At 40.1% G+C, this 12,148-nt stretch overlaps 1 protein-coding gene across 1 annotated transcript; it reads right to left on the bottom strand.

Moving 5' to 3' along the window:
* Nucleotides 1-3,681: 3,681 nt before the first annotated feature.
* LOC126392807 (adhesion G protein-coupled receptor G3-like) lies at nt 3,682-11,630 on the bottom strand. The gene is made up of 13 exons (XM_050048462.1): nt 11,486-11,630; nt 11,323-11,403; nt 11,156-11,219; nt 10,678-10,768; nt 10,252-10,383; nt 9,708-9,866; nt 9,568-9,622; nt 9,393-9,484; nt 7,783-7,901; nt 6,331-6,611; nt 4,665-4,767; nt 4,266-4,582; nt 3,682-4,175 (listed from the first exon to the last, which is right to left on the bottom strand). The coding sequence occupies exons 1-13, from the start codon at nt 11,544-11,546 to the stop codon at nt 4,060-4,062; spliced, it is 1,671 nt and encodes a 556-aa protein (XP_049904419.1). The 5' UTR covers nt 11,547-11,630; the 3' UTR covers nt 3,682-4,059.
* Between the last annotated feature and the right edge of the window lie 518 nt (nt 11,631-12,148).

The raw sequence follows: 12,148 nt of genomic DNA, 5'->3' as shown, positions 1-12,148 counted from the left end.
AATTAACATCTACAATGAAAATATAAAATAGACTAGATTAATATTAAAAGGATTAATGCTGAGGCGGAGAGGCTGGGCAACATGGGCCCTACATACCGATCAGGCAGCGTCGATGACGCACACACACTGGAGAGGGTCGGAGCACTTCAGGTCTCCCAGCGGCAGTGGCAAACGCGGCTGACCAATAGCGCATTGAATGGCAGATTACCGGCGAGCCAGCCCCACAGACGCAGCGTCCGCCCGTCGGACGTCTGCACACAGACAAACCATAACTGTGACAACCGCAAAATCCAATGCAAACAACAAAACCAGGCAGCTACCGCTACATTACCGGCACAGGCGATGGCGAAGAGGAGGAAGTGAGGCGACCTGGAAGTGAGGCGACCTGGAAGTGGGTGGGCTTCAGAGCCAAAGAGCAAGAAGGAAGGCGAGATGGACACTGCCTCCCTAAATAAGGTGGCCTCAGGTGCGGATTGGCTAATAAGGTAGGGGAGAGCAACGCAGCACACTCACCCATGGGAGAGCACTTCATCCTGCTACATTCAGAAGAAGGTGATCATTTTAGTTAGGGATGAGCAAGCAAACAACTTTTTTTTTTAAACTAATAACTTACAAATTATGGCGAAATGGTAGTTTCTTGCAATCCTAGAATTAAGATAAAAATATTCACAAACGAAAAAACACTTCTGGTTGCTGATAAGTAGTGTTTAACTTTTGATTTAACACTAAAAATTAAAACCCTCGGCGCACTGCAGCGCAAGCAGACAGATGCGCGACTCAGAGCAGCATGTGTCACTGACACCAGACTCAGAGCACAGCGGACCGGTGTAAAATGTCACCATCAGCATATTATTTTACATCAATAAAATCTATTTTATCATTATTTTGAGTCACATTGTTGAAATAATTTAGTTGTCTGTGTCCAAGCAGGATAACAGGTCTCCATTCATTGCACATCGGGCTTTCTATTTCCTTGTCGGAGATGGTGTTGCGTTCAAGGTCCCCCCCAAAAAATGGGAGAAAAAAAATCTTTTTCACAATCGAATCCCGTGCCATCAAACAAAGCTTCGAAGCTTCGAATTTTTTGGGTCAGCCCTATATCGTACAATCTACAGAGCCAGGTCCAGGATCCTCTTCAAGTTTGTCAGGGAGGAATGTGGAAGTGGAGGAAGAGATTGTTCTTTTTTCACAAATGTGGGAATGATAGTCAAAAATACCATCAAAATGCATAGTTTTATGTAAAATAGCATCAAAAATATTTGGCGGTTTCCCGGCCAGTTGTGTATAGGGCCCAGTAAAAATTCTTTTCATGGGGCCCAAAATCCCTGGCGGCGCCCCTGACTGCTGTTTTTCTGTATCTGTAGATTATTAGGGTAAAATAAAGAGATGCTGAACTTTGATGTCCATTTTTATCCGAACAGACAAACAAAATGTAATTATTTTCCCCATTATCATGCAACTCTCGAGCAATAATTATTATTACCATTAGTAAACTAAACTTAAAACTTAATTTGTGATACAAGGAGCAAATGTTGAATTACTGGAATTATTTTGGTTTCATTTTGTGCATTTCAAATCACTTTCTGCAAAAATTGTAACAACAACAAAGAAAATCTATTAAAGCATTTTGTTGCGGCATTTCCGATAAATCTATGAGATACTATGTGGTGATGCAATCCATGAATTTTGTTGTAATAGAATCTAATGCTAAAGAAATAGCTAAATAATCTTAGTTTTGGTTTTGGGATTGTTTTTAAAAGCTTTATTAGTTTATATTGTTTTCTGTTTTTTTTTTCTATGGTTTTATGTTATGGGTATTTATTGTTTATTGTTTTGCAATCAGCATTATTGATCAGTATGGGAAAGCTGTACTTTCCATGTTTTTACCTTAGATCATTTGCTCATCTGCCGCTGTTAAGTTCAAGTTGTATGTGCACCAGCAGCAAATACAAACTATAAACTGTGCTTGTTTTAGCTGATTTTCTAAAAAGTGTCTCTACAAACTATGTCAGGGTTGTATATCTTTTTATATATGATGGTTTTGGTGTAAGTGCAAGCAGAACAGGGTCAACTGTTACCCTGAAGTGCAAAGCAACATTTACAATACTGACATACAAAGCAAAATAACCCAACTCATCACTTAACATAGGGACACCCAAATAAACACTGATATTTCACAAAACAAATAAACAAAACAGAACAAAATGATTTTTCACAGACCAAATTAATCAAGGCATAATTGTACACTAGCAGGAATGTAAAACAGAGCACTGGTCTAACAGACAACTCTTCAAACTCACAAAAGGAATCATGCTGTCACTTCCACATGTAAACCTGCAAAAAATGGAGAGATTAGTAGGCCCAGGCCCAGGGACCCAATTGGGTCAGGGGGACCCTAAGCCAGAGACTATGATATGACCTTTGGGAAGTCTTGTTAACAGCTTTGGTGAACTCTGATATGTAAATTTGCTCATAACAACTCTAACTTTGCAGAAAACAGAGAGCCAGTCCAAAATGGCTCATTGTGTCACGGTACTAAGGGTTTTTTTGTTTGTTTTTTTAAATTGTACGTCCTCTGAGCAGTAATAAGGTATGTTGAATAAACTATGATCTTATGCCAGCCCAATTGGCATAGTTATTATTTTTTGCATCATACCTTTCCGCAAACCAAGGATATGTAAAAATTTGTACATTTCATACATAGCATACATACATATTTCAAAAAGTGACTTAGTAGGCTATATGAGCTGATTTTATCATCAGGAGGTGGAGGGGATGGTGTGACGCCAAAGCAAGATGGCTGCCAAGCTGCAGACCACTGTTTGACACCAACAACACCGGCTGTTTTTTGGAGACCCTTTGCAACGTTTACAGTGGTGTTTGTGCCACTAGACCTGGGTACTTTTAGTAACACAATGCAGTGTTTTCTAATGGTGTTTGTGGCACCAAAGCCTAGATGTCTTTTTAATCACACCTGGGTGTTTTTTGCGGCACATTGCAGTGTTTCCCAGTGGCGCTTGTGGTATGGAACCTGATTTTTTCTGCGACACGTTACCTGCCTTTCCAGCAGGTTAGGGTTAGCTAACATGGGTGTTTTAAGCCAAAAATATGCTCTTTTCCTAACCATAACCAAGTGGTTTTTGTCCCTAAACCAAACCTCACCACAGTGTTGTTGAGAAATGTTAGGGTTCAATGTATCCATCTCAAAACAATTTACAGATGTAACCTATCCGTGGTTTGCAGAAATGTACAATGCCAACATTTTTTTTCTGGCAAATGGGTTGCATATTCTTAACAACCAAGCAAACAAGCCTTTTTCCCTTCCGCAGTGCCTAAATGAAATGATCCTGTGGACAAAATGCCAGGATGGTGTACACAGCACATTATGCTGACAAAAAGCTTGGAGAGCTATTGCGACAGAATGGCTTTAGCATGTTCCGGTTCGCGGAACCAAATATTTTGTGAAGTTACTTTGATGAATATCACCGTACTCATGTTTGGTGTGACTGGGCCATTATAGTAAATCATAATATTCTAAGTTCTAAGTTTGATGAAGGATATTTAATGCTTTTAGTGAGTACATTTCACTGTGTAGGATTTCCATCATAACGCCGCCTTACCCAATACAAAATGTAGCATCAAGAATTCAGACACAACACACTGCTATACTGGACAAAGATGAACTTGTACTGTATCCTTTTTATTAGACAGTTTCTGTAACAAATGTAACATATCTGTGTTAATCTTTGGAAGTACATTAGCAAACAATGTCTGTAGGATCCACGGTGTCTGCGGTGCTTTAACAAAGTTGTCCTCCTGATCATGACATGTATTATAATGCTCACAGAAAAGACAGAGATTTTTTTCATTCAGTGATTCACCAGTGACGACCTACTGTAACCATAAGAATCATAGAAACAATAAGTAATTAGAAGGGGTTACTGTTCATAATGCATGTTTGATGCATTATTGTCAGTTATCATTCAACTGACTGCAGTCCAGAGGCATGTAAACACCTAATATAGGCAATGGATAACACATTTGTGTCAGGTGTGAATATCAATTATTGAAACTGGTGGTCATCACTTTCTGAGAGGAAGGGTCTTTGGTTGAGGAGTTATAGTCAGATTGAGACTTGCGGTTCAAAGCCACGGACCACAGGAACATGTATACACCTAGGAAGAAAAAAAGAAAGGCTGTGAATTCTTCCAGTAAATCATAAAAGCACAGTGGATCCTTTATATGAGGACCATGCACATACTGACCCTGCAGGGAGATTAGTATTGTGAATATGTAGATTCCAGGGATGGAGACGTAGCTGATGGTTGCTAACCCCCAAGGTAAGCCCAGCAAGCAGCTGAGACCCAGCACTGTGGCACAGTCCTTCCATAACTTGCTCCTACTCTCTCTCTTCGTCTTCCTCCAGCCACTACTGCTTCCAATGGCACCGCTACCTGCCCTTAGCCCCCAGAGCTTAAACACCACCAGGCCCAGCATGCAGGAATTACACAGTATCACAAGGCATGGGAAGGCAACAGTGGTGATGTAGCTGACTAAAAGCCTGTCTCTGCTCATCCAGCATCTGCAGATTAAAAAATCAAAGTCAGCAATTAAGAATTCAAACCTCCTGCATGGTTGAATGGTTAAATCCCAACAATTCTTACAACTGCATTGGTGAGTTGCTGATGCTGACACCCTCCGATTCTGGACTGAATTTGCCGTAAACACCTAAAATCCCACAAACCACTGCAATCAGTGTTGGAAGACCTGTGTAAAGACAAGACAGATAGAGGAGTTCATTTAACAAGCTCTGATTACCATTCGACATGCTTGCCTGAGCACAGACAGGACGACAGAACACATCTGTTCTCAGTTTTTAAAATCATTTTATTAAACCAAAGACCAAAATAAAGATTAAGATCAAAATTCCAACATTTGAGGGTTTTTAAAAGTTTTAAAACCTGTGACGTTTATATTGCCTACAGACTTCCACTTATTGCATTGATGCTTTTTTGGTGCATTACCAACCACACTTAGCAGAAAGGTCATAACCATGATGATATACCTGGGAGGTCCAGGATAAAAATAAGCTGTGGTTTCCTATTGACTCCCTCTTTGCATAAGTGAGCTTAAAAGGCAAGTCTAGTAATATTCTATATTAGTTTTATTTTTACAAAATCCCATTAAGACCAAAACCTACAATGAATTGATCATATTACCAATTATTGACTGTATAACTTAAGCCTGATTAAGCTTATTCCTGTGTGTGACAGAGCCTCATTGTTCAGCCCCTCCAGGATGCAAAATAAACGAACCTCTGTGACTTTTGTGCCCTTTTACACTGCCTGTTCAAAACGAGTATTATTTCAGTTGTTTTATCTGGCCATTCTTTTTAAAAGGTACCATCACTGAATGGGGGGACAGAGTTGTCTCGCCTTTGAGCCGGCAGCAGAGATAGAAACACCGGTGAATCAACGTCTGTGTAAAAGGGCCAGCCAGCAGGACGGGACAATGGACGGGACAGGTGTGACGTTTTGATGACTTGTTACGTGTGTGACCCACTGTCGGGAGGTTTAAAAAGTGGATAGTAGCAGTTAGCAGCAAACGCAAAGAAGAAGAACAGCAACCGTAATTGTCCGCAAATTGGAAAAACAATGAGGTCTGGGAGCTCCTTACCCTCCGAGTAGAGGAAGAGGTCAGCCACCATGTAACAGGGACAGCAAATGATTGTTATTGCAATATTATCCCGCTGTTATTGTTTATAAAGTGCTGCCAACATGTATGTTGTATGTCACACTAAAGGCTGATGTTGTACTGTTACACATCACGCCTAACACTTCATAATAAAAAGAGTCATAATTAACCTTGTTTGCAGTTAAAGGTGTCCTGCCAACAGTTTCACAGACATCTCTTTTATAATGGTGGTCTATGGGGAGAATTCTTTTTGGCAGCAGGATTTTTATTTTATTTTCTTTGCTGCAAAACTGCAAGTGGCCACTGGGAAAAACTGGCTGCAAGGCCGAGCAGAGTTTCTGGGAGCCTGATGCTACAACGTGAGATACAAAAACTGTACGTTGGTCCTTGTAACTTGATGAAATTGCTTTGAATTAAAACTGTCCATATTACAATGTGAAAACATGATCATGGAAAGAATTCTAAGCATTTACATTGATGTTCTCAAATTTACAAAAAACATAATAATTGAAGACTTTTTTAAATTTAAAAATATCCGTCGTAATTTTCTGACCCATTAATAGCACAGTTAAAGAGAGTGAATTCATACACCTTAAACATTTGACAGAAACACCGTCTCAACCAGGCTCCACTCACCCCATCCCACCAGGCTGAGTTTGAGCAGGTATCTCCTGACGTAGATGTTAAAGACTCGGATTAGGAGAAGGTAGAGGTGGAATCCCTCCAGAGCCGCCCAGCTGAAGGTGGCCAGTAGGGACCAGTGTAAAAGGAGACCCAAACCCCCGCAAACCCAGCCATCCTCAGTCTCATTCAGGTGCCACACCCAGAGGTTGGACAGCAGGAAGATGATGTGGAGGCACAGCAGTGCTACTGTCAGTTGCAAATGCACACCGATGGCCTTCTCTGGACGTCGCCGTCTGAAGGGGAAACAGTTTACAATATATTATGATCATTTTTGTATTGCCTATTTAGGAGATTCAGTCAGCCCATTCACCAGAAGGAAATGTTAGATTTGTATGTTTCTGAAAACCACGGATACATTACAATTGTATGTTTTATATCATATAAACATTTCTACAGTCATGTGGTATAAGAGCTGATGGATGGTGTGACACCCATGTGCTGCAGACTCCTGTTGGAGACCAACAAACAGCAACAACCATTGTTATTTGGGGACTTTTTGCAGCATTTCCACTTGCACTGAACGTGGCAGTTCCTCCCACTTATCTCACCCAGACAGTTAAGATGTTAGAAGTTATTTTAGTTGCTGGTTTAAAAGTTTTTTTCACTCTGTGCAGACTGTCTGGTTACTGTGCCACAGTACTCTGACTTGAGACTAGTTTGTGTGACATGTAGAGATGCAATCACTTTTGTCTTTACTGGAAACATTCATAGTGTTGCAGTCAGATTTTTGTACAAACAAAAAGTGACAGAAGTAGTTGTGTTAATAAATAAAGAGATCTCGAAAGAGAGGCATAATTGTCAGACTATTATTCGGAAAGTTACAGAAATTGTCAAATGCAAAACCCCCAGTTCTGACATGAGGAAGGTGTGGGGGGAGAGGGTTTCAGACACTGGTCAACCATCCCACAAGCACTCTGGGTAAAGCATAGTAATTCCCTTGGTCATCTGTCTACGTTATAGTGTACTGCTACTTTCAGCATGACATATGACACCACTGGTGAGGTGGTGTTTCACTTTTAGTCATGACAGCCTGTCAAAACTCTAACATAGAGGTTGGCTATACTGGCAGTGCAGATAAGCTTGCTGTTGATTATAAAGCACCACTGTGTGAAGACGACCGGAACGTTTTACTTCTGGGCTCTATAGCTTAGAAAAGAACGTGTATGTATTCAGCTGAGTTTCAAATATACATCTATGATTTTTTTTTTCTGGTTCATGCCCACATCCTGACAGAAAACTAGGTCAACCCCCCTGCATCTATGTCTGAAACAGTGAAGCAGTATGACGAATTGTCAATGCACAGTATAACAACAGCATCTCTGTGAAAGGATATCCTTATATATTTCAATACAGTTTCCTCAAGTCTTATGGAAATAATCGTTTTAAGTCGAACTGAAGACTCACTGTAGACATATGTAGAGGATCAAGCTGATAACTGTGAAGAAGATGGAAAGTGCTGATCCAGTGTAAGTGATGTAGCTAAGGTTCACAGCGTCACTTTCATCCACGGATAATTCAGGGTTCTGGAACAGAAGCAGATATAATAAAAATTCAGGTGGAATTCATGCGCAATTTAAAAATGTGCATAAATTGCATTTTTATGCTTGGCTGAATTAGTGGCTATTAATCTGCATTTTCTCTTGCAAATTTTGTGTGACTTTGGATGGGACCTTGAATGACAATTTTGTACCTCAAGTGACAGCCTATAATCACTAAAATCTTGGAATTTCACCTGGATAGGCGATTTGCGGGATAAAACATTGCACGTTTCGGTGAACTCCATGACCCTCTCAGTTGTAGTCTACCGTCTCAGCTTGTGCTCTGAGTGCACGTTTGAAATATATATGATAATCTGCATGCACGTTTGTAAGAACACAGAACAAACTAGAATTACCACCCCGCGTTTGTATGCCTCCACACATGTCTGTGAAAACATGGATGCTTCACACCCATTGTCACCCCAATGGCAAAGAACATCTATTCATTCAGCACAAATTCAAGGTGGACACCCAAGATTAGTGTCATCAATTAAGTATCTGACCAAATGTCTCCCCTTCTGTTCCTGAGATATGACATTGAATAATGCCCATTAAAGTGTTTAATGCAGAAAATTAAAATGTCACAGTGAAGTTGACATTTGACCTTTTGGATATAAACATCGTCATTACATTTTTTATCTTGTCGGACATTTGTGTGAAGTTTTGTCATACTTACTATACAAATACTTGAATTCTGGCCAAAAACATGTTTTGGGAGGTCACACTGACCTTGAACCTTTGACCACAAAATGTCAGGAGGCTTTGAGGCGTTCGTGAGATACCACATTCACAAGAATGACACAGACTTTGACCTATGACCACCAAAAACTAATCGGTTCCTTGTTGAGTCTAAGTGGACATTTGTGCCAAATTTGAAGAAATTCCCTTGAGGCATTCTAGAAATGTTGTGTTCACAAGGATGGGACAGACATGATGTATGTACGTCAGACGTGCGGATGTACGTACGTACGGACAACCTGAAAACATAACGCCCCTGGACCACGGCTATCGCTGGCGCTGAGGCATAAAAATTCTGAATTATTTTGGTTTGATGAAAATGAGAAGTAGAACTGTGTGGCAAAGTATGGGCTTGTTTTATTTCTAAATCTTGGGAAATTAGGCAAACTGGACTGAATGATACAGATTAGTCGTGGTTGCAGACTGTGCTAGCAGTAAAGGCAAAAATCTTAGAGTATCTTTGTATATCAACGACCACTAAATAAATAATTAAATACATTTATAATCATCTTGATTGACGTTGCAATTAAGCGTGAGGTCTCTTGTAGCTTTAAGACAGAGCAGGGGCACACCACAAGCCAATGACCCTACTTATCAGGCACGCAACACTTTTTGTGACACAGGACATAACACATTTACATTTTAGATTATTGAAAACAATTATTGAAAACATCTCTTCATGGCAAATGATTGTACATTAGTTAGCGTGTGACTGATGAGAGAAAATGTTTATTTTACCACAAGCACAGCAAAGAAGCTCAGGTGGTTGCAGTTGCAAATAAATTCAGTTCCTGTGTCACTGGTCTCACAGCCGACTGCGCTCCAATGACCTAAAACACACACACGGTATAATGTATAAATCTGACTGTTTATTTAAGAGCAAAAAGACTGTAGGCTGGCATGTGTAGCCTACCTGTTGTATTGTCAAGATCTGACTCCTGCCAAAACACACACGTCCCATTCACCTCCTGAAACATATTCAAAGTATAAGAGGACAGGAGATTGATACATGCTGCAAATATAACACTGTAATAGCTGGTTTAGTCTCTTTACCTCTTTGTTGTGTTGGAAGGTTAATTTGATGGGCTCTGGAAGGTTTTGGACAGCATACTTCCCTGCCTTCACTACCAGGACTAACCCCCCCAGAACAGTGCCTTGTATGTGGACTGGTGTGAAAAGACTCCCATGTCGTCTTCTCTGAGGGGGACTCAGCTGCAACACATGACATACTGGACTGTCAATTAAAGGTAAATCAGCTTCCTCAATCAACCTTTCCTTCATTTTAATATACACAATGGCTACTGTGAGTGTGTGTAAATCAATGCAAATCAACATGAGGGGAAGGCACTCGTGTAATTACACAGAAGGAGCTAACTTGAAGTAGAGGCCAGTGTCACAATAATATGAAGGTCCTCCTCTGCATCCATCCTCCTTTCGCACATCAGATTTCCCAAAGCTAAACAAATTCCTTAATTTGCTACACAAATTCCTTAATTTGCCTACTTCTCTTTATGTACACATCTATTCTGATTAGCATTTGATTAATAAGGGCGATCAATGAGGGATGGACTCGTTTACCTTCAGAGCAACTACTGACCTTGAAGAAAGTGCTGTTGACCACAGAGGCCACCAGCCGTACCTCCTCCTCACGAGACTCATCTCCTCTGCTTCTCCTGAGAGCTGAGGATGGGATGTAAACCCTGTGTTTAGGAGTGGGACTCACTTCAGCCTAAACAAAACATAAAACATACAGTTTACACAAAACATGCAAAAAATGGATTGGTATTATTTATTTATAGAGATGAACTTGTTGGTGATTGCACTGGTTTCTGCACATGTTCTGAGTAAAGACATTGCAGTGGAAACTAACATCCTGAGCCCTATGTGAATGATGAGTAAACAACTCAAACTATTTTCCTTCTGTTTTGCTCATTTGTTGATGCATTTCATACAAAACTTTAGACTGTCTGATAGCCAGATGAGACAAGAGCTCGAAGCCAGTTATCCAAAATTTTGTTCTCACCTCTTGAGACGAGTTTGCCTGCAGAAGAATGAAGTCGCTTATAAGCCCACGTCCTTTTAGTATACACTTCCCAATTCCTTTCTCATAACACCTACCAACACATATTTCAGCATTTCAGCAATACAAACACTTACATGAACATTGATAGGTATTGATTTTAGGTGAGCAAACAACACATCTCAGTTGTCTTTTTAACCTTTGACATGATTTTTATGCCACAGTCATTTATAGGTTGAAGAAGGTGAACACCTCTTTGGCTGATAAAGCCATTTCAAAACACTGTGGTATTAGCGGAGAAATGCACAGTCATGTGCCTTTAGTTCCTAAAAGGCTGATGAAGAGAAATATTTCCTCCGACAACAACATGGTAAGTTATAATGAATAATTTTCTCAGTCGTTTTTTATGTACTTATTTTGTTCCAGGGTGTCACAATCATGTCAAAGCTATCCCAGCATTTATTAGAGCAGTATGAGTTACCTGATCCAGGGGACTTCACTTTCACAGACTCTGAGGATGTTTTCACAGTAGTCTGTCAGAGTGACTGAGAAAAAAAGTGTAAAAAGTCAGAGGTAGTACAAAATATGGAGATAAGACAGACAGGTGAATAGGATTAAACTTATATGTGACATATGATCACCACTTACTGGTTGAGTCAGAGTCCCTCGGGCTGGGTGACACAGTACCATAAGTGACATCATTTGCCTCAGGTGTTACAGATCTAGGACCTTAATGTATTAACGGTTAAAATTGCATTTGACTCATAAGCACACAACCATAAAAAAACACAATAAAAAGAGAAAAACTCACCATCAGCTTGGGTTGTTGAAACCCACACAAGTGTCACCAGAAACAGAGTAATCCACATCATGTCTCACTTTTTCTCCAACACACATATGGTGTGACTGTTTGATGCAGTGTTGTTCTGCTTGTGTGAGGTTTGCCTGTTGAATGAGCAGCAAGTTTCACATCTACATATGTCACATGGTGGTGGTGGAGCGGGGGTGGAGAGCTCATACAGACTAAAAGTGATTCATGTCTGACGTGTTTTTTTTAAATATTATGCCCCAACTCTTTTAAGCTACTGATGTTCATTTTGACAGGGAATCTAATTGATCTGCTTATGAGAGAGTAAACTGTCACATTTTGATTTATAGTAATTATTACTGAGAGAGAAGAAAATAAATTCACCACTTACAATGTGGTTGTTCACAGAAACAAAGGATGTCAATATTTCAACATGACTAAATCTCTAAGAGTAGAGTAAAGTGCCTTGAGAAAAGAGGAAGTTTCTGAATGTTACTGTTTTCCTATTAACGCAAGAAAAAAAAGAAATTGTCTCGTCACAATGGTAAACAAGTACTGACACTTACAGCCTTCTGGGGAAGCGAAACTCACACTGCAACTGCTTCATGTTTTCCAAAGTTGGCAGCACACATACACATCACACACATGGGTATGGAAGCCCATTTC

Source organism: Epinephelus moara, chromosome 1 (assembly GCF_006386435.1).
Source record: "Epinephelus moara isolate mb chromosome 1, YSFRI_EMoa_1.0, whole genome shotgun sequence".
Lineage (NCBI taxonomy): Eukaryota > Metazoa > Chordata > Actinopteri > Perciformes > Serranidae > Epinephelus > Epinephelus moara.
Note: the sequence above shows the minus strand (reverse complement) of the source record. Positions and strands in the feature narration are given on the sequence as shown.

Bases quoted from the DNA above. Each gene is read 5' to 3' on its own strand.
- LOC126392807 (XM_050048462.1), bottom strand. From the start codon at position 11,546: ATGATGTGGATTACTCTGTTTCTGGTGACACTTGTGTGGGTTTCAACA. The intron at 9,623-9,707 runs GTAAAGAGACTA...AATATGTTTCAG, and splicing joins CCTTCCAACACAACAAAGAG to GAGGTGAATGGGACGTGTGT. The intron at 4,176-4,265 runs GTCAGTATGTGC...TTTTCTTCCTAG, and splicing joins AATACTAATCTCCCTGCAGG to GTGTATACATGTTCCTGTGG.